The sequence below is a fragment of the Ailuropoda melanoleuca genome, chromosome 5 (assembly GCF_002007445.2).
Source record: "Ailuropoda melanoleuca isolate Jingjing chromosome 5, ASM200744v2, whole genome shotgun sequence".
NCBI lineage: Eukaryota > Metazoa > Chordata > Mammalia > Carnivora > Ursidae > Ailuropoda > Ailuropoda melanoleuca.
The window spans coordinates 68,673,030-68,693,099 of record NC_048222.1 but is presented as its reverse complement, the minus strand read 5'-3'; the positions used below and the strand labels follow the sequence as shown (position 1 = coordinate 68,693,099).

General features: G+C 34.6%; 1 protein-coding gene across 5 annotated transcripts in view; it reads right to left on the bottom strand.

Annotated features, from left to right (window-relative positions):
• The window catches only part of DPH6 (diphthamine biosynthesis 6), a 317,109-nt gene that overhangs the window by 209,146 nt on the left and 87,893 nt on the right, over positions 1-20,070 (bottom strand). For all 5 annotated transcript variants that reach the window (XR_004625731.1, XR_004625730.1, XR_004625732.1 and 2 more), the window contains exons 4-5: positions 7,077-7,150; positions 2,757-2,875 (exon numbers count right to left, since the gene is read on the bottom strand). Coding sequence is in view for 2 of the 5 variants with exons in the window: in XM_011223160.3 (XP_011221462.1) it covers positions 2,757-2,875; positions 7,077-7,150 (193 nt within the window). In the remaining 3 variants the exon portion in view is untranslated. The remainder of the gene's footprint in view (positions 1-2,756; positions 2,876-7,076; positions 7,151-20,070) is intronic.

The following is a 20,070-nucleotide window of genomic DNA, read 5'->3' as shown; positions in this document are numbered from 1 at the left end:
TGGTTATAAAAGGGGAGATGGGTGGGGGTATGGGGTAGGAAAAAATAGGTGAAGGGGATTAAGAGTACACTTAACTTGATGAGCACTAAATAAGTATAGAATAATTGACTATATTGTACACCTGAAACTAATATAATGTGGTATGCTAACTATCCTGGAATTTTAAAAAATATAAAAAAATAGCTTAGGATTTTTGTTCTGGCATGAGTTAAGTTATTTATTAGATCAGGTTCATAGCAGCCGTTACTCTAACACTCATGACTACTAAGGTGCTAGCTGTTTGAGGACTCTACTTGAGCTAAATTTACACTTACTGACATGGAAAAAAAATCCCTAAGACATACTGCTGAGTAAAAAAGTTAAGTTGTCCACCAAAACAGACTATGATACCATTCATGTAATATTAAAAAACCCATAAAACAATCATAGTATTTCTACTCATATACAATACACATACAAAACAAAAATGTGATCTAGAAAGATGATCAGGTATTACTCTGGGCCGTATCTCTGGGAAAGGAAGTGGCCGGAGGGAAAGGAGAGAACAGAAACACATGGAAACTTTATCTATAAAAATTTAACATTATGTGGCAAGAATATTTTCATGTAATACTCATAAATTAAAAAAAGGTATTTCTAAAAGTCAGGATTGTTCTTAAATATAACGTGCACAGGGTTCTTTAAGTCTAAAAATCAGAAACTTCTTAAAACACTAAGTTGTTAATGTGCAGATTTCACGAGTTCACTGATGACTACAAGAGACCAAGGTTATGTGACACAATTATCAGAAGTACATTTTTAAAAAATATTTTATTTATTTATTTGACACACACAGAGAGAGAGAGAGAGAGCACTTGTGCACACAAGCATGGGGAGCACAGGCAGAGAGAGAGGGAGAAGCAGGTTCCCCACTGAGCAGGGAGGCCGATGCAGGGCTCAATTCCAGGACCCTGGGATCATGAGCTGAGCTGAAGGCAGATGCTTAATCGACTGAGCCACCCAGGTGCCCCGAGAAATACATTTTTATTCATCCCTGTAGAACTGACCCTTTTCTAAGACCACTCTATGATCTAATGGGCCACAAAATTTTGCTGAATCCCTCTCCCTATGGAAAGGTCCTGTTGTCCCACTTTTTGATTAAAAATCTTCCTGAAAATTAAACAGGTAGGGAAGAAAGCTTGGAAACCTATTTCACATCATTTATGTTATTGCATCCTTAGAAATAATGTCCCACTCAATAAACCACTCCTTAACACTGTTCTCAAGAATAACTTTTATCTTTGCACACCTATAGGTAATCAATAAAAGCTATGTGCTATAAATGTTAAAATCAGATCTATGCTTTTGTCATTGGAAAGCTGAAGACAAATTAGCTCAGTTTTATACTTTATCCAAAAGTTTAATACAGTTAAACACCATCTCTAAGCCCTCTGTAGAGGCACACACACATCCACACAGACAAAAGAAAAAAACACACGGTATTAGTTATACTATAATAAAGGTGTCAGCGAGGTTATATCTTATGGCTCTTTCTTTCTAATGAGGTAGGTTGTCTGGGTTCTAATCCATTCCACTTTCCACTCCATTCCAGTAAAAGTGACAGAATGTGTACTGTCCAGTGAGGTGTCACATGAACTTCATTACAGAAGTAGGCAATCTTAGAAAATCCAAAAGAGGGAGCAACAGACAAAGAGAAAGCAAGAGAGCATACTCTGTATAGATTTATATAGAAACTCATAGGACAAATATATCTATAGCGAATACTTCAATCATAAGGGTTGCTGAGCAACCTTTCCTCAAAAATGAGAATACCCCACCTCGATCTTTCTCTTGTTAACAACTGAGGAGATCAACTTTAGGTTCTCTATATAACACTTTCCACTGAAGACAACATTTCACCTTCGACAAGGAGAGAGTGGCTTTGTGTTTACCAAGGAGAAATATTACAGGATCTTTCTTTTAATGTTGTTTAAAATGTGAATTTGTCTTTAAAATCTTCCACAGCTTGAGACTTCGTTATTTCAGAGATCAGCAATGTAAACTTGCAAATGAGGTACATGATTTAGGTTTTGAGAAACCTGAGGCTCCAGGGCATTTACTGTAATAGGTTCATGAAATAAATGCATTGAGCTCAAACCCTATGGTTTCTTGAAAGTGAATATAATTATAAAGATTCGAAACAACAAATTAAGTGTGTTCATATGTAATATCCATATTTGAATCACATTACCACCTGCCTGTTGTGTCTATGCTAACCAATCAAATGACATTCTCTCAAATATAATTTTCTTACCATCCCCAACAAAAACGTACTACTCTGCTTATTTCTGACACCACAAAGCCAATCATTCTATTTTAGCAATTCAAAATATGTTTAAAAAATATATGAAAAATATCACATGCCAAATACAGATTTTAAGAAGCTTCAAAAAAAAGGAAAGAAAGACATCAACCTACTTTTCTTGTTTCCTATGAACCTGGGTTCCAAATCCTATAAAGAACTTAAATCAAAGGACCAAAATAACAATTTTAGAGGCAGTTATACATTTAAAAAAGAAAATGATGAGGCTCACTTGTGATCACTTTGGTAAATGGTCAAAAGCCCATTTTAAACCTCCCCCTACTCAATTTGTTCAGTTGTGACTCCACATTCTTACATTCCAAATTATTCCTCCTTTTCTGTTGTAACTGCTTATTAGTGAACACAGATTATCTGTGTAGTAACAGACAGCTCCCTTGAAAGTTTGGCTACATACCCAAAGCTGCTACTTTGATGATGATTGCTTGAATGTTAGATGATATCATCTCTCGGAGCAAATCTTCCTGGTTTCTCTGCCAAAGGTAAGCTAAAGGCTGGAGATTAAGCCTTTTACACCTATAAAATAAAAAGAAAAAAATCAGATGATATCTTGATGTTTTATACTTGGATCCACAGCAATTACTTTGATTTTAAACATAATGCTTCTCTCAAGGATTTTAGCATTTAAAATGCTTTAAAAAACATGTTTTGCATAATGAAGTTTATATATACAACATAAACATATTTAATTTCCACAGGCTATGCATAAACAGATAAAAATGAAATCTCCAGGCAGATTAGAAATATTAATTTTAGTAAGACTCTAAGTTTAGAAATCTATGCTAAAAAGCTTCCAAATGCCGATGGATGATTATTCTTGTTCTTAGAACTTTCTTGGGTATCAAAATTGTGAAGCATATGCAAAACAGACAAATCAATTTATCCTAATAAAATGATCATATATTAAGTTTACAATACCTATGGTTACATGAACTATTCTTCTCTACTAACTTTGACATTTTTAAAAAGAATTTGACTTCAAGTGAAAAATAATAATAGAACAAAAAGTACAATATATTGAGCACCAAATATGCTCTAGGCATTATATCACATATTTTACATTACAGTGCAATAGAAAGAATATAGGTTTTGGAGTCAAGACAAATCTGGATTTGAAACCTCCTCTGGCACTCACTAGCTGCATGACTTTGACAGGTCAACTAAACTCTAGGTCTTTAGTTTCCTAGTTCATAAATAGGAATAAAAATATTTCCTTTCAAAGTTCTTGAGAAGATTAAGAAATTAGAAAGCGAAGTCATCCTTTACTCCTTTTTTTCCTCTTCACATTTCTCATTCAATTTACAATAACACAGAATGTGATCATTCCTTACCAGTACCACTGTTAACACACAGGTCTGAGCCATCCTTATCTTCCATGTCAATATCTCCTTAACTTCTTTCCCTGCTTCTATCCTTGTCCTTTTAAAATCAGTTTTCAATGCAGCAGCCAGTGTGATCCTTTTAAGACATAAAATGGATCATGGGATTCCTTGGCTCAAATTCTTCCCATCACTCCTTGTAAAAGTCCTTGCAGTAGACCTACACGTATCTCACTCTGGTTAGCTCTCAGAGCTAATCTCCTACTACTTTCCCTTCACTCCAACCCACCACCACTGGCCTGCTCACTCTTGTCTAATATACTAGCCATGCTTCCTACCTTCTTCACTTGTTTCACACCTTTGCTTAAATGTCACTTTCTCAAGCAGGACTATAATTGATTAAAAGTAGCATACATAAAAAAAAAATAGTACAATGCCTGGATAATATAGATATTCAATAAATGGCAGTCAAAGCCAAGTGATTTGCCCAAGTCAGAGTAGTGGCTGAGATCAGATTTCAAATTAAAAACATAGCTCTAAAACCCAGCATCTGTAAGTTTGCCTGGCTGACTACTCAAGCCCACAATGATCTTTCTCTCAGAAAACCCCAATACTTAGTATACATACCACATATTTGGTCATTTACTCATACATGGCCTTAAAAATATCACCCTTTTTTCCCCATGTATATATACCCTGACTTTCAAAGACACCAAAATCTTCCTACTACCCTCTGTTTTACACACTTTCCCATTGTAAAATGTCCCAGAGCATCCATAGTGACGTTGAGGCAGTTAATAAATACAAAAATAATAAAACTGAAAGTCACCATGTAACAAAAGCATTATAATTCTAGCTGTCTTCCCACCAGCATTTAATGCCTACCAATCAAACTGGTCTATCTTTTTTAGCTAAGATTTTTTTTTTTTAAAGATTTTATTTATTCATTCCACAGAGAGAGAGACAGCCAGTGAGAGAGGAAGCACAAGCAGAGGGAGTGGGAGAGGAAGAAGCAGGCTCCTAGTGGAGGAGCCCGACGTGGGGCTCGATCCCAGAACGCTGGGATCATGCCCTGAGCCGAAGGCAGATGCTTAATGACTGAGCCACCCAGGCGCCCCTTAGCTAAGATTTTTTAATTGAAAAAACCTTATGCTCTTCCTATCTTTATTGTAAAATTCTTGGTTTTTGCTTTGATAGCCATAATCTTTTGACTATTTCTACACTTAAGTCAAGCTTTTCTGCGTATTTAAATTCTTTAACAGTTCAAAATATCATATGGCTCAAACACATTTCCTCTGTAAGTCACTATTGAATTTGAGCTTGTGACATTTATTAAATACTTTATATCTTGAAAATACACTGATGCAATACAAACTACAAATTGAAGACAGCCTAATTCAAAACTGAGTTTGTAAACCAATGGACTCCCAGTAACACTGCTTTAAAAATTTCAAGGATAAAATTATTGGAGATATGCTTTATGCTATAAAATCTGAGTATTTTAACCATGTGTTAGAGTGCACCTGAGACAGTTTTAAGAAAAATCTTATCTATGGGTATGCTCTGGAACCGTCTCTCATATAGATATAAGGCAGCCTCCTAATCAGGAGCACATTTTCATTTGGCTTTTAACTTTCATAAATAAATGTCAGCCCCATCTACAGTTTGGCTACCTATTAAACCATGTGGGCTTGAACTTATTAAAAAACACAGATTTATAAACTAAATAATTCTCAGAGAATATGACCTAAAACTCGATGAAAATAGTATTTTTAACATATGGTTTAAGGGATATGCAATCCATCTCCATCTGTAGATCAGTCATTCTCAAATGTAGGCGAGCAGAATGTAAGGAAATCTTTTTCAAACTACACATATGACCTCCCCCCACTTCTACCTCCACTCTCTCTTCTCCAGAGATACTGATACCCCCAAAATATGAGATCATCATATTGCCCTTCATTTAATTTAATTATGCTTTGTCCTATATTTCCTTCATTTATGTAAAAAATTTTGGATTTTAAAAAAAAGTTTTACTTTTATTTATTTATTTTTAGTAATTTCCACATCCAACGTGGGTCTCAAACTCATGTCCCTAAGAGATCAAGAGTCGCATGCTCTTCTGACTGAGACAGCTAGATGCCCCTAAAACTTCTGGATTTTTAACTGCCTTAAATTCACTAGAATTAGAGGTAAAATAAATGCAATAAAAAAACAAGTTTTCAAGCCAATTAATATGTAAGTATTTGATGTGATAGTCAATATGAACATTTCTTTGTTAAAAATATAAAAGTATTACACAAATACGACCCTTATCTGATTTCCATTTATCCTTTTGAATGGCCAAATTACTTATTTCTAGGTCAAACCGTGCTCAAGGTTAATACTGGAGTCCACATTTTCCTTTTTGCTAGTATAATTATATATAAAGTGTCTAGACAGTATTTTATTTATCCAAATAAAATAAAAGTGAAAAATACAGGCGATGTTTTGCCAAGCCAACATTAAATAATATTATCATCAGACTTTATAGTTTTTGAGTAGATCGATGGAATTGATTGTTTTGGTATTTGGAGATACAATGTTTTACCAGTGCTACACCCTCTGGAGGGTGAGGAAGATGAAGAGAACAATAATCTAAAAAGTACTTGAAAGTTCAATGGCTTTGTTATAAAAGTATTTTAATCACATGAATATTTTTGGCCAAGAACTGAATTCTAAAGACCAAAGAAGGAAAGATTCCTTAATAAGTTTTGTTTTGTTTTTTTTTTTAAATATATCACTGTATTCCTGGGGCGTCTGGGTGATGCAGTAGGTTAAGCACCTGACTCTTGGTTTCAGCTCAGGTCTGATCTCAGGGTCCTGAGATCAAGCCCTGCATCGGGCTCTGTGCTCTGTGAGGAGTCCGCTTGGGTTTCTCTCTCCCTCTCCCTCCTCCCTTTCTCTCTCTTGTTCTCTAAAATAAATTAATTAATTTAAAAAATATCACTGCATTGCTTTTATTAGCTCCTGATTTTTATTACCAATGATGATGAGTTAAAGGGGGTTAAAAAGGTACACTGATTCAAATAAGGAAACACTAAAAACATACTTTTGACTTTAAAATTCTTTGTCTTGATTTTTTGTTATAAATAAATTATTTTTCCTTATGGTAAGTAAGTTGGAGTTTTCTCCATGTGTGATATCAGAATAGAAAAAAAGTAAAAGTACAACTTCCATTACTTAGGTAATATAGGTAGTTAGTTCCATGAGGCATGTAGAATATACATTCTATTTATTATTTGGATACAATTATATTTTTAATTTATTCCCATTCTTAAAACACATGTAATTTTAAAATATAGGGCAAATTTAAAATAAAATAAAATAAAATATAGGACAAATTAATGTTCTCTTACACATTTTCTACTCGAACACGCTGATAGTCGGAAAGTATAGCACCTACTGATATCCCCTCTACTTCTTCTTTTTCCTGAAAATAAAAGAAAAAAAATAACTTCAAAAATGAATAAACATGTGATTTGCATCATGCTCTGGAAATTATTAAAGAACTGTGTCTCATCTAGAAAACCATCTTGAGGCAGAATAATTTATGAAAATGCAATCCACATTCAGAAAAAATAAATACATAGACTTAAGTCATACTTTCAGCTGTGAGAAAAATAACTATTCTTTTTACTTAAAATCTAAATAACTAGAGACTATTTTCTGTGGAGAAGGCAAACACTTAGATGGTACTTTCAAATGTTTTCTCACTTAACATATTTTTAAAGATTCAATGGTGTTCAGTCGAAATTTTTGAGAAATTTCTATTTAGGGACAATATTTTCTCAGACTGAGTAACTTAAAAAAAAAAAGCAATGGCGTAAGTAGAAAAGGGGACAAATGATTTTTATTTGTATCTCAGAAAAGGTGATTAACAGGAGCATCCAGGAAGCAGAGATATAGAGTCATTACCTGGATAACAGTATAGCACAGTGGATAAAAAATTCCATGATGAGAAGGAAGCAATGAATCATTATCAATAGAGTTACAACTGACAATACCCAGCACTATATCCAGCAGAGTCTCATAGGGAAGAGGACTAGTCTACCCAGTGTGCTCACTAGTGATGGAGGAGATGTAAATTCAAATGCGATTAGTTTGCAAATGATACAAAGCTAGGATAGATTAAAAAAAATAAAGAAGAGAAGATCAATCAAGTACATGGATGGATATGGAGAACTTGGGGATTTAGAAGGACAAGTGTAAGATGAGATTTAATGTAAAGAAGTGTAAGATAGTACACTTAGGGAAGAATAATATACAATACAGGTATATACTTTGGAACTGTTATCTAGAAAACAGATATGAAGAAAGTGACTGGGGAATAATTACTAATAACAAACTGAATAGAAATTCCCTGAATAAGCATAAAGAAAATCCATCCCAGTCTATGGAGTATAGAAAAAACTACTTGAGAGAGATGACTTCATTATTAATACCCTTTCCATACTTGGCAAACTACAAAGAAAAGCAATAGTGTCTCACATAAAAACAAATGTAATATAATATTTCAAGACATACTGAAATAACCGAGTGTGTCCTAATAGGATGCCATAATAAATAAACAACAAAACGCACAACAGGAATCTCTCATGTCTTTGGAGATAAAGCCAATTTAAAATGTCCCCTCCAAAATGATAAAGAAGTATCTGCCCAAACATCCCCAAAATAAAATGATCCTATTAGATCAAGATGACAGGAAAAAAGCTATTTCCTTAACTTCCCTAGTTTAGCAAATCTGTGAGAGCATTTGCTTATAACCTTCCTCTTCATTTCCTAGTCATTTTCTTTTCACAAAAGTCATCGTATTCATTAGAAAAGTTCAAGGCATCGTGTTCCTGAATAAATGCACAGATCAGAGCAGTGAACAGTGTCATTGAAAGATAAAAATTAGTTATATTCCTATACTATATAGTAGTTTATAAGTTCTGCTGTAAGAAAATGTCGAGTACTGAATATTATATATGTGTGTGTGTCTGTGTGTGTGTATGTATGTATGTATGTATTTCTCTATACATCAAGAAAATAAAGACAAGAGCCACTGGTGCTTTTCTCTTTTAACTTCAAGTTAACTTTAAGTCAAGACATTGTTAAAATAAAAATTGGCATTTATTATCCATTTAAAATGTACTATCCTTCTATGATTCTCATTTAATGCTCATCACCCTAAATAATTATTATTTAATTCTTCTTGGTCTACATTTTTTCTCTGGAATTCTCTACCATTTCTATCTCTTTTGTTTTCTATTTGGTAATACCTAACTAATCAGCTCTAGAATTATACACCAAATTGAATTTGGACTATTCCTCCAAACTAGGTCTAAATCCAAATCATTACCTTTATTTATGTGAGAATCTTTCAAAAAAATTTTTAAAAATTTTAATTCCAGTATCATTAACATACAGTGTAATAAAGTGTAATATTAGTTTCAGGTGTACAATATAGTGATTCAACACTTTCGTACATCACCTGGTGCTTGTCAAGATAAGTGTACTCTTAACCCCCTTCACCTATTTCACCTATCTCCCCCTTTCCTCACCTCCCCTCTGGTAACAGTCTGTTTGTTCCCTATAGTTAAGAGTCTGTTTGGGGTTTGCCTTTTTTTTTTTCTCCTTTGTTCACTTGTTTTGTTTCTTAAATTCTCCATATGAGTGAAATCATGTGGTATTTGTCTTTCTCTGACTGGCTCATTTTACTTAGAATTATACCCTCTACGTCCATCCGTGTTATTGTAAACGTCAAGATTTCATTTTTTTTTTTTTTTTTTAAAGATTTTGTTTATTTATTTTGACAGAGAGAGACAGCCAGCGAGAGAGGGAACACAGGCTGGGGGAGTGGGAGAGGAAGAAGCAGGCTCCCAGCAGAGAAGCCTGATGCGGGACTCGATCCCAGAACCCTGGGATCACGCCCTGAGCCGAAGGCAGACACTTAACGACTGCGCCACCCAGGCACCCCAAGATTTCATTCTTTTTTAACGACTGAATAATATTCCATCATAATATTCCATTACACACACACACACACACACACGCACACAATTGTGTCCAGTTGTGTAAAGTCTCTTCCCTTGAAGGAAACAGGGATAAAGCTAAAGACTCAGTTTGGTTTTGCTGCTGAAAAATGTACAAAATAACTAGAATAAACAATTGAGGTCAAACGTTATGAACCCACCATTTATATCTGCCTACTCTGATCTGAGGAAAGTTAACAACCACAGTGCAATACAGAGCTGATTGGAGGACAGTCGAGTTATTCATCTGGGAGATTATAATCTAACTATAGATCTAACTAATGACTTGTTCAACAACCATGATTACTACTACCCCCATTAAAAATCCAGTCCTACCACCTACTAGCTCTGTGATTTTGAACAAGTTACACAAATTTCTGTGTTTCAGTTTCCTTATTCACAATGAGGATAATAATAGTTCCTATTTTCTAGGGTTACTGTGAAGACTAAGTAAAATAATCCTGATAAATAACAGTGTCCAGCACCTACTAAGTACTCAGTAAATATTTTCTTCTGTCATTATCATAATCTTCTTCATTATTACTGCTACTTCTGTAACTACTTCTGTTACTACTTCTACTATTACTACTACTGACTACTACCACCACCACCACTACTATTACTACAGTGAGATGAAGGCCTAACTCGACAGACAAAACCCTTCATTCCTGGGCATTAACTTCTTGCTCATTATCTCTCCTCAACACTAGCCTACTAACCTGTGATGGTTAATTTTACTTGTCAACTTGAGCGGGCTGGTAAAATATTATTTCTGACAGGATTTTTCTGGAAGAGATTTTTATAATTTGAATTGGTAAACTGAATAAAGAAGATAACCCTAACCATTGAGGTGGGCGTCATCCAATCCACAGAAGGCCTGAGTAGAACTAAAAGGTAGAGGAAGGATGAATTTACCCTCTCCTTGAGCTAGGATATCCACCTTCTCCCGCCCTCAGACACTGGCACTCCTGGTTCTTCGGCCTTAGAACTAGCACTGAAATTTCTATAATTGGCTGCCCTGGTTCTTAGACTTTTGGGTTTGGACTGGAACCATACCACCAGCTTTCTGGGGCCCTGAGCTTGCAAATGGCAGATCATAGGACTTCTCAGCCTCCATAACCAGACGATAATCTCTCATAATAAATCTCTTTCTGTACATCTTTATATATCCTTATTTTCCTGTTTCTCTAGAGAACCACAACCAATATATAACCCCTAACACTCAACTCTACAGTCCAGTTACAACAAACTTTTCCAACATAATGAGTCCTGAATAAACCAAAGGTTAAGTAAGACTTCTGTTGAATCCTTAACCATTTAGAACATAGTATTAACTTCAAAGAAAGGCAAAATAGACCTCTAAAAGATAAAGATCTAACAGGGTCAATCTACTCCATAAAAAAGGTAAAAATAAGCTCAGGCCCTGACCTATAACCTATACCTCCTGGGGAAAAAAGTTACTAAATTAACAATAGTAGTAAAATAATAGCAGTGGAGGTGTCAACTAAGAAACAAAGAGAAAATGACTATTAGAATCAAAGATAAACTGAGGCTGCATGAAGACAGAGCCAAATCAATCACCCAGTGCCATAAGGGAAAGGAAAAATGAATGTGTTAGAGAAAATAACTAACACACTATCTGGGATCCATAAATCTGGCCACATTCAAACCACCTTCCTATGATACGATTCTATGACCACTGAGCAGCCTTTAGCAGTCTAGAGAGACTGATAACTTCTTGGTACATCATCAAAACCAAGTTTCTGGCCTGGAGAACTATATACCACAGTGCTCACCAAAGTAATACTGCCAAGCTTAACCAGTCATGTAACCCTTTCCAACAATAATGCTAACTGTCATTGTTCTTTAGTTATTTACTTAAGCAACAAAATAAGGGGCTTGACACATAAGGGATGGTCAACAATAGTATGGAGTAGCGTAGTGGAAAGCATGCATTAAGAAATGGAAGGGAAAAAAAAAAGAAATGGAAGGAAAAAAGGCTAGAAAAGGCAGTTTGGGATCACACTGTTCAGGAATGTGGCCTGCAACCTGAAAGGAATGAAGAGCCCTTCCCCATACAAATTTTTAATTACTCTACTGAGGCACAATTTACATATAATAAACTGTATCCATTTAACGTACACAATTCATTGAGTTTTAATAAATGTATATTCTAGTGAAACTACCACCACAATCAAGGTACAAATCATTTTGATTTTACCCAAATGATACCTTGTGTGTCTCTGCAGCCCAATCCTCCCTTCACTCCTGGCTTCAGGCAACTACCAATCTGTTTTATGTCATTATCCATTAGTTTGCATTTTCTCAAATGTTATCTATATAGTATGATACAATACATACCCTTTTGTTTCTAGCTTCTTTCACTCAGTATGATTTTGAGATTGATCCATGCTGTGTGTATCCATAGCTCATTCCTTTGTATTCCATTTTAATCCATTGTATGGATATACCGCATCTGTTTATCCATTCTTTTGTTGATGAATATTTGATTTGCTTCTAGTTTGGTGGTTCTTGTGAATAAAGCTGCTATGAATTTTCCTATATGTCTTTTTGTGACTATATATTTTCATTTCTCTTGGATCATGCTAAGGATTTTAAGAAGTCAGATATGATCATATTTACAAATAGAAAGACAAGACTGTGACAGTGTTAAGGGTAAACTAGAGAGTAGACAAAAAGAAGGGCTTAGTCTGAAAGATTTCAAGGATGGAGATAAGAAGCTAAATTCCGAAAACAATTTAAAGACAAAATTAATAAAACTTGGGAACCATCAGCACAGAGACCAGAAGCATACCTAGAGGGTGGGACCAAGTGACTACTAGCTAGGAACTACATGTCTTAAACAAAATACTGAGTTTATTTAGCTTTGTTTTCTCAGTTTGCATGCTCAGTTTTCTCATTATATGTTTTCTCAGTTTGCTTGCTAGGTATCCAAAGTAGAAAAGACTGTTAGGTATATTGAATACTCTGGTGCTCAAGAGAGTATAGAAAAAGAGGTGGGTGTTATCAGCATGTAAGGGAACTTAAAGCTGCAGGAGCAAACAAGAAACCCAAGAAGCAGGACACAGAGGTGAGAAGAGGGCTCAGTGTAAGATCGTGAGGGTACAGTAATATATAAGGACTGTAAATGTAAATGTATGAAAGAGACTTCAGTGAAGACACTGGAAAAGAGTGGTCATGATAATAAGAGACACAGCAAACACACAGTAATGGTACGTGCACAAATACCATTCTGATGAAAAGGAAAGATATTACCAAGTGCCTAGTATATACCAAAATTTGTACTCAGTAATTTGTATACCTTGTCGTGTTTATTCCTTATAGCAATCCAAAATACTATTAAACTGATTTTATATGTGAAAAAATAGGATCATCCCATTCAAGTTGACAAAGCTGCTCAACAGAATTAGCAGGCTTCACACTGAGGCCTGTCTGCCAACCATACCTGTGCTCTTGCTTATAAACAGTGTCACATGCTGTACAAAGGTTCAACAAAACCACTGTATTCTCTAATTAATAAGTTAGTTATGACCACTGTGGGGAAAGCTGCAGTCACGTTTGATGAAAGCAAGAATGAAATATTTAACATGTACCATTGCCAAATTCTTCAAAAAATGAATCTCAGATCCTCAGTAAAATAAATGACGAATCAAACAATGAATATCTATCGCTAAAATCAACACAATTCATAGAAATTTGAGAGTGGACACATATTAAATTACATTTTTTTTTTTAAATATTTTATTTATTTATTCAACAGAGATAGAGCCAGCGAGAGAGGGAACACAAGTGGGGGAGTGGGAGAGGAAGAATCAGGCTCACAGCAGAGGAGCCTGATGTGGGGCTCGATCCCGTAACACCGGGATCACGCCCTGAGCCGAAGGCAGACGCTAAACCGCTGTGCCACCCAGGCGCCCCTAAATTACATTCTTGTCATCTAGACGAACAAAGGCAGAGAAGATAAAAATAAAAAAATAATAGTGTCAGTAATAAGTTAGAGACAAAGACTGGACCCTCCATAGCCGGGCATATTGCTGAGCCACAGGAGCTCTCAGACACAAGTGGACACTATTCAGCTTAGAACATCATCACTGTCAATGATAGATGTGTTAGTTCAACTCAGGAAATAGTCAAGTCAGCAATGGCATCACTGAGTACTAAAAATAGCAGTGCATAATACCGTTAAACATTTATATTAGTTACTGCTTTCAACAATGCTCTAAGGTAGACTATCATCATCGTCTTTGTTTTGTAAATATAAAATGCTAAAAGATATTTACAAAGTCAGCTACAAGCCGATTAGCTAAACACACATCACAAGGCCATTTGTTGCCTAGAACACCCTTTCCCCCCAATCTTTGTCAATGTGAGACACAAGCTGAGAAGTGAGTCCAGGCAGCTATCTGACCAATATGGCCAGACATAACAATAGAGGGGACATTTGCAAAAGCAAACACATAATCACAAACTGGTACAAACACAGCTTCATTATTACCAGCATGTGGTATTATGTATGTAAGAAAGAACACAGGTATGGTTGGTAGACAGGCCTCAACAAAAACAAGTTAGCAACGTGGAGGACATACCAAAGGTCAAAATTTCTACCATTCTAAGGAGTCAGCAAATTGTTCAGTATCATTTTTTATGTAGAGAATCTTCTCCACCAATTTTCACTGTCAGCTTTATCATAAACCACATTCCTATACACGTTTAAGTCTTCTGTGTACATTCTGTTGTTTCACTGATTTGACTATGTCTGGGTCAGCACCACATTGTTTTAATTATAGCACCTTCAGAATATGTCTGAACCTGTGAGTGCATGACTAATCCTTGTCTTTTTAAGTTGGGAGATATTAGTGAGCTTCTTAGACTTTTTTGCAATTACATTTTACAAATCTGTGCTGTGCTCTTAAGGCAGAGGATTGCAGTTTGACCTTCAGCATGTCTATCCTTTTGAAACAAACTGTATTGTGTTTTTAATTAAGCATAACCATCCAGAATACATAAGTGTATTTTTTCCCTGCTCTTGAGAAAACATTCTAAACATTTAGAAAAGAAAGAACATACAAGCCTGAAAGATCTAGGATCAGCAACTCTATCAACCTATGGGTATCTGTACCTGTAGATTCTAACTCCTCCTATGAAAATGGTCTCCTAAGCCCTAAGTGCTTCTAAGCATCCCCTTGCGTGAGATCCCAATCCATCTAGACAGCTGAAGGACTAACCTTGTTTTTGTTTCCCCACAGCATCAATTTTTACTCCTGGTTCATGTTCATCATTGTAAAATATGCTGTGAAAGCTGCCAAAAACTCATGTCCTCTTGCAGGTATCATTATTTCTCTCTATTAAAGTAAGACTCTTCAAATGAGCTTATATGTTTTTCTCCATTTCCTCATCATCCATTCTCTTTTAAACCCACTCCAGGCAACTTGAGTTCTCACCAGTCTATTAAAACCTCTCTTACCATGTTAGTCAGTGATCACTAGGTTTTCCAAATTCAACAGTCAATTCTCTGTCATTACCTTACTTGAATTCTTCTTCTACCTTAATGGCTATTTCTCATTCTCCCTTACTGGCTCTTTGTCCTCTTCATTATCTCTAAAAATTAAAGTGCCTGGAGTTCAGTCCTTGGCTCTCTTCCCTTCTCTAGCTATATTCATTCCCCAGTGATTTCATCTGGTTGTATGGTTCTAAATACAATCTGTAAGTTAATAACTCCTGCTTCTCCGAGGTCCAGAATCCAAATGTCTGCTCTAATGCCTATCAGATTATCTACTAAGTATCTCAAAAGAATAGATTCAAAACAAAACTCTTGACTCAGGCACATATACCCCTTGCACATAGAGGTCCTTCCATATGGCTCCTCATCTTAGGAAATGACATTGCACATATACTATTGTTCAGGCTAAAAATCTTAGAGTCATTCATGATTTCTCTTTCCCTTATGACCTACATCCAATCAAGCAATAGTTCTATTAGCTCCATCTTCCAAAAACTTCCAAAATCCAATCACTTAGTCCTGTTTCCCTATATCCTCAGCTCCAGAAAAGTACCTGGGACAACACTGAATATTCAATAAACATTTGTAATTGAATGAAGATGATTAAATAAAATTACAATACTTCTATACTTCAACAATTATCCAAAACAAAACTAAGGCAACAAATAAAAATAAAAATACCATTTTGTAACATATATGACAAAGGGTTAATGTCTTTGTCTTTCAACTAATAAGGAACAGGTTAACACCCAACAGTAAAAATGAGAAAAGATATTACTAGGTATTTTTAAGAGAATAAATACCAATGACTAATTTCAACTTTCAGAAGAACAAAGAAAATACAAGCTAGAATCATTTTTTTGTCAAACAAATATATACGTGTGTGGGTGTAATTTGATTAAAATTTGATTGACTCTCAAAGATCAGAATATGGAGAGTTGCGTAAACTCATGCACCACAGATGAAGTTGTTACTAGTGCATCCTTTCTGAAAACCGATTTTGCAATATGTATCAAGAAGCCTTATTATGTATATTCTATTAGACCCAGCAATTTCATATTTACTTCCAGAAATTTAGTCTATAAAAAAAACTAACTTTGCACAAAAGTTTATTTATAAAGATATTCATCTTATTTACATTCTTCATGTTATTGGAGCAGAAATCTGAAAATCCTAAAATCCCAAATAATAGGATGGTTGAATAAACCATGATATGTTTAGAAGAGTGAAAAAAAGCAGTCATTAAAAAATATTTTCAAAGGATACGTAATATAAGGAACTATTTATGACATAAGATTCAGTGAAATAAACTTCCACAGGTTGTATATTAAAAAATATGGATTTTTTTTGAAATATCCATAGGCATGGAAAAAAGAGCAGAAATTGACCAAATTATAATAGTGCTTATTTCTAAATAGTATTTCATGTTTCTATTTTATTTATAACTTTATACCTTCTCAAATATTTTTATACCATGTGTATCACCTTTTCAATCAGCGGAAATATTATTAAAATACATCTATCCATATGTGTATTCATCTTTTATCCCATGTGTGGATATAATGGCAGGCAAAATTACTCATACATTTATTAAACATTAATAAATAAAACCCTACTGTGTGACCAATCCTATATTAGGAAGGGGAAAACACATCTGAAAATAGCACGGTTGCTGACCTTAAGAAATTAAAATCCCATGAGGGATGCAGGAGAATGGATATTTTAAATAAAATAAGTGACAGAAGTCTATACAAAGTATAATAAACTACAAAAGAAGGAATTCATATCTGAGAGGAATGACATTAGGAAATACATTTAAAAAAATTATATTCCAAGTACTGAACAGTCAGAAATACGGATTCTTTGCACTTCTTGACTATAGGGAAACAGATAACTGCTCCTACTACTGTCTTCCCACATCTTCCTTAATATACCATTTGTACAAAATCCACCAAATATTTTTCTTCAAAGAAACAACTCTGACTCTAAAAATAAAATATATTATAAAACTTATCTGCCACCTGACATAATCCTAATTGCCTATCTTCATTTGGTATCTGATTATATGGTTCAATCTTCTATAATTAAACAACCAATTAATAAGGGCCTAATATGCCATTAGTCCTACTCTAATCACCAAAAGAAATATGAACATGGACCTGCCCATAGTCCTAAAGCCTTATTAATACCTACTCTTACAATCAGCACCCCAAAGTATCAATACTGACACACAAGGATGGAAAGGAACTTCTACCATGAAAGGTACCAGATCTGATTTTCTCATTGATACGTGAAGCTCTACCATATCACAACTAAAAGGCACCCAACACAGAGGTTGGAATGGTGAAGGCATTCAGCGATCTGGTATTAGTGGTAATAAGTTTATAAGGAGGGTTTCATGGTAGAAATCCAGATCCAAATTAGATTCTTTCACTCAATATTCACTTGTCCCCATACGAAGAAGTTGGTTCAAAGACAACAAGATAAACTGAAAACAAGCTGTCTTTTTTTTTTTTTTTTTTACAAATGAAAACTAGACCTACTTATTCTAAAGATAAGAAGATATGCAGCTTGCATTTATCAGGGAAATTATTTTCTTTGAAAAATGCTTCAGTTACCAGTATTATTCTGTTAATGAGTTCCTGCCTGTTGAGAAAAAAATGATCTGCTGAATTTAAAGTGTTTTTCATCTGAAAAGCATTCTAACATTTTTAATATGAACCATTCATTAAAGAAGCGCGCTTGCATTAGAGCTCTGAGTGGTGATATTTGGACTTCTGGCAACATGACATTATTAAATAAGGAACATTTGTGAATGCCAATGATGTTCTAGGGCTTGGATAACTAAACAAGAAATTAATATGGCCAGTAAAGCACTAGATGCTTTTCCTTAAACTTCCAATTCCTCACTTGAGTAGAATTACACAAGTCCAGGTTAAAAAAAAATAACCAGAGAAATGAGTACTATTTTATATGAAGAAATTCTGAAAGTAACATTGAGAATTTTCAAATGGTATGATTTCAAAGGATACATATTCCGACTAAAAGTTTTGTTTGACTTGTTAAAAAGGCTTTTGTTTTTCTTAGCATCATCAATAGAAGACATTCCTGAAATGGAAAATGATCACTGTCTGGGGCTCTTCAGTTAAACAGTGAGCTCATGACAGAGCATTAGGTCACTAATCCATAGGATTACTGTCTCCCTTTGTGAGCTTTCTCAGTTAAACAGGGAAAAAGTTATTAAGGCTGAAAATTAAATGACAAAGAAACTGGGGAAAATCATAATCATTTGTCATTTATTTGTTTAAAGCTAGCGTATTATTTTACTTTTGACTCTCCACAGTATGACACTCCCAGTTTTGAATAAATTAGCTGTTTGCTACATAGTGAGTTCCAACCTCAATGCAGAAACAGTTTGCTGTTCACCCCAGACCAAATTCAACCTAAATATAAAGCTGAACAGAAATCTAGAACTCTAGTTGTTTTTTCAATTGAGTTTCCCAAGAATATTCTTCTTGCTAAAATGATAAGGTGACTTCTGTGAAACTCTTTAACACCAATAACAAGATAAATAAACAAAAGATTTAATTGTTAATCCTTGTTGGGAGAATAAAACAACAATCAAGAAGTATTCAATTCTAAGCAACAGCTTGGCAGAAAGTATCTAATCTGTTTAGAAGCTGCTTTCTATACTTATTTTTTAAGCTTCTAAGGAAATTGTCTTTGATTCATTTGAGATAACTTTGAAAATGCAACTCATATAAATGAGAATTATTTTTATATGATTTAAAAATTATTCCAGCTTTATTGAGTTATAATTGACAAATGAAATTGTAAGCTATTCAAAACGTGCAATGTGGTGATTTGATATACACATACATTTTGAGAGAATTCAGAATTCTTACTATCAAGTTAATGAACACATCCGTCACCTCACATATTTCCTTTTTATTTTTTCTAGAACATTTAAATTCTACTCTCAAAGCAAATTTCAATGATACAATACAGTATTATCAGCAATGGTAACATGTTATACATTAGATCCTCAGAACCTTATTCACTCTACAACTTAAAAGTTTATACCCTTTTACTAACCTCTCTCTACTTCCCACATCCCCCAGCCCTGGCAACCACCTTTCCACTCTACGACTTCAACTTTTTTTTTGTTCTTTTAGCTTAACATGTAAGTGATACCATGAGGTATTGGTCTTTCTCTGTCTGGCTTATTTCACTTAGTATAATGCCTTCCCAGTTCATCAATGTTGCAAATGGCAAGATTTCCTCTTTCTTTTAAGGCTGAATAATATTTCACCCTATATATAATCCTATATATTTATATTCTATATGTATATCCTATATATGCATATGTATATATTATATGTGTACACACACACACAATTTTATCATTCATCTGTCAGTGGACACTTAGGCTATTTCCATACCTTGGCTACTACAAATGTTGCAATGAACAAGAGAGTAGAGATATCTCTTTGAGATACTAATTTCATTTCCTTCGGCTATATACTCAGAAGCGAGATTAGTGGACCATATTGTATTTCTATTTTTAATTTGAGACACCTCCATACTGTTTTCAACAGTGGCTTTATCAGTTTATATCCCCACCAAAAGTGCATAAGGGTTCCCTTTTCTCCATATCCTTGTCAGCATTTGTTATCTCTTGTCTTTTTGATAATAGGCATCCTAAGTGATATCCTATTGTGGTTCTGACTTGCACTTCCCTGATAATTAGTGATTTTGAGCACCCTTTCACATACTTGTTGGCCATTTGTATGCCTTCTTTGGAAAAATGTCTAT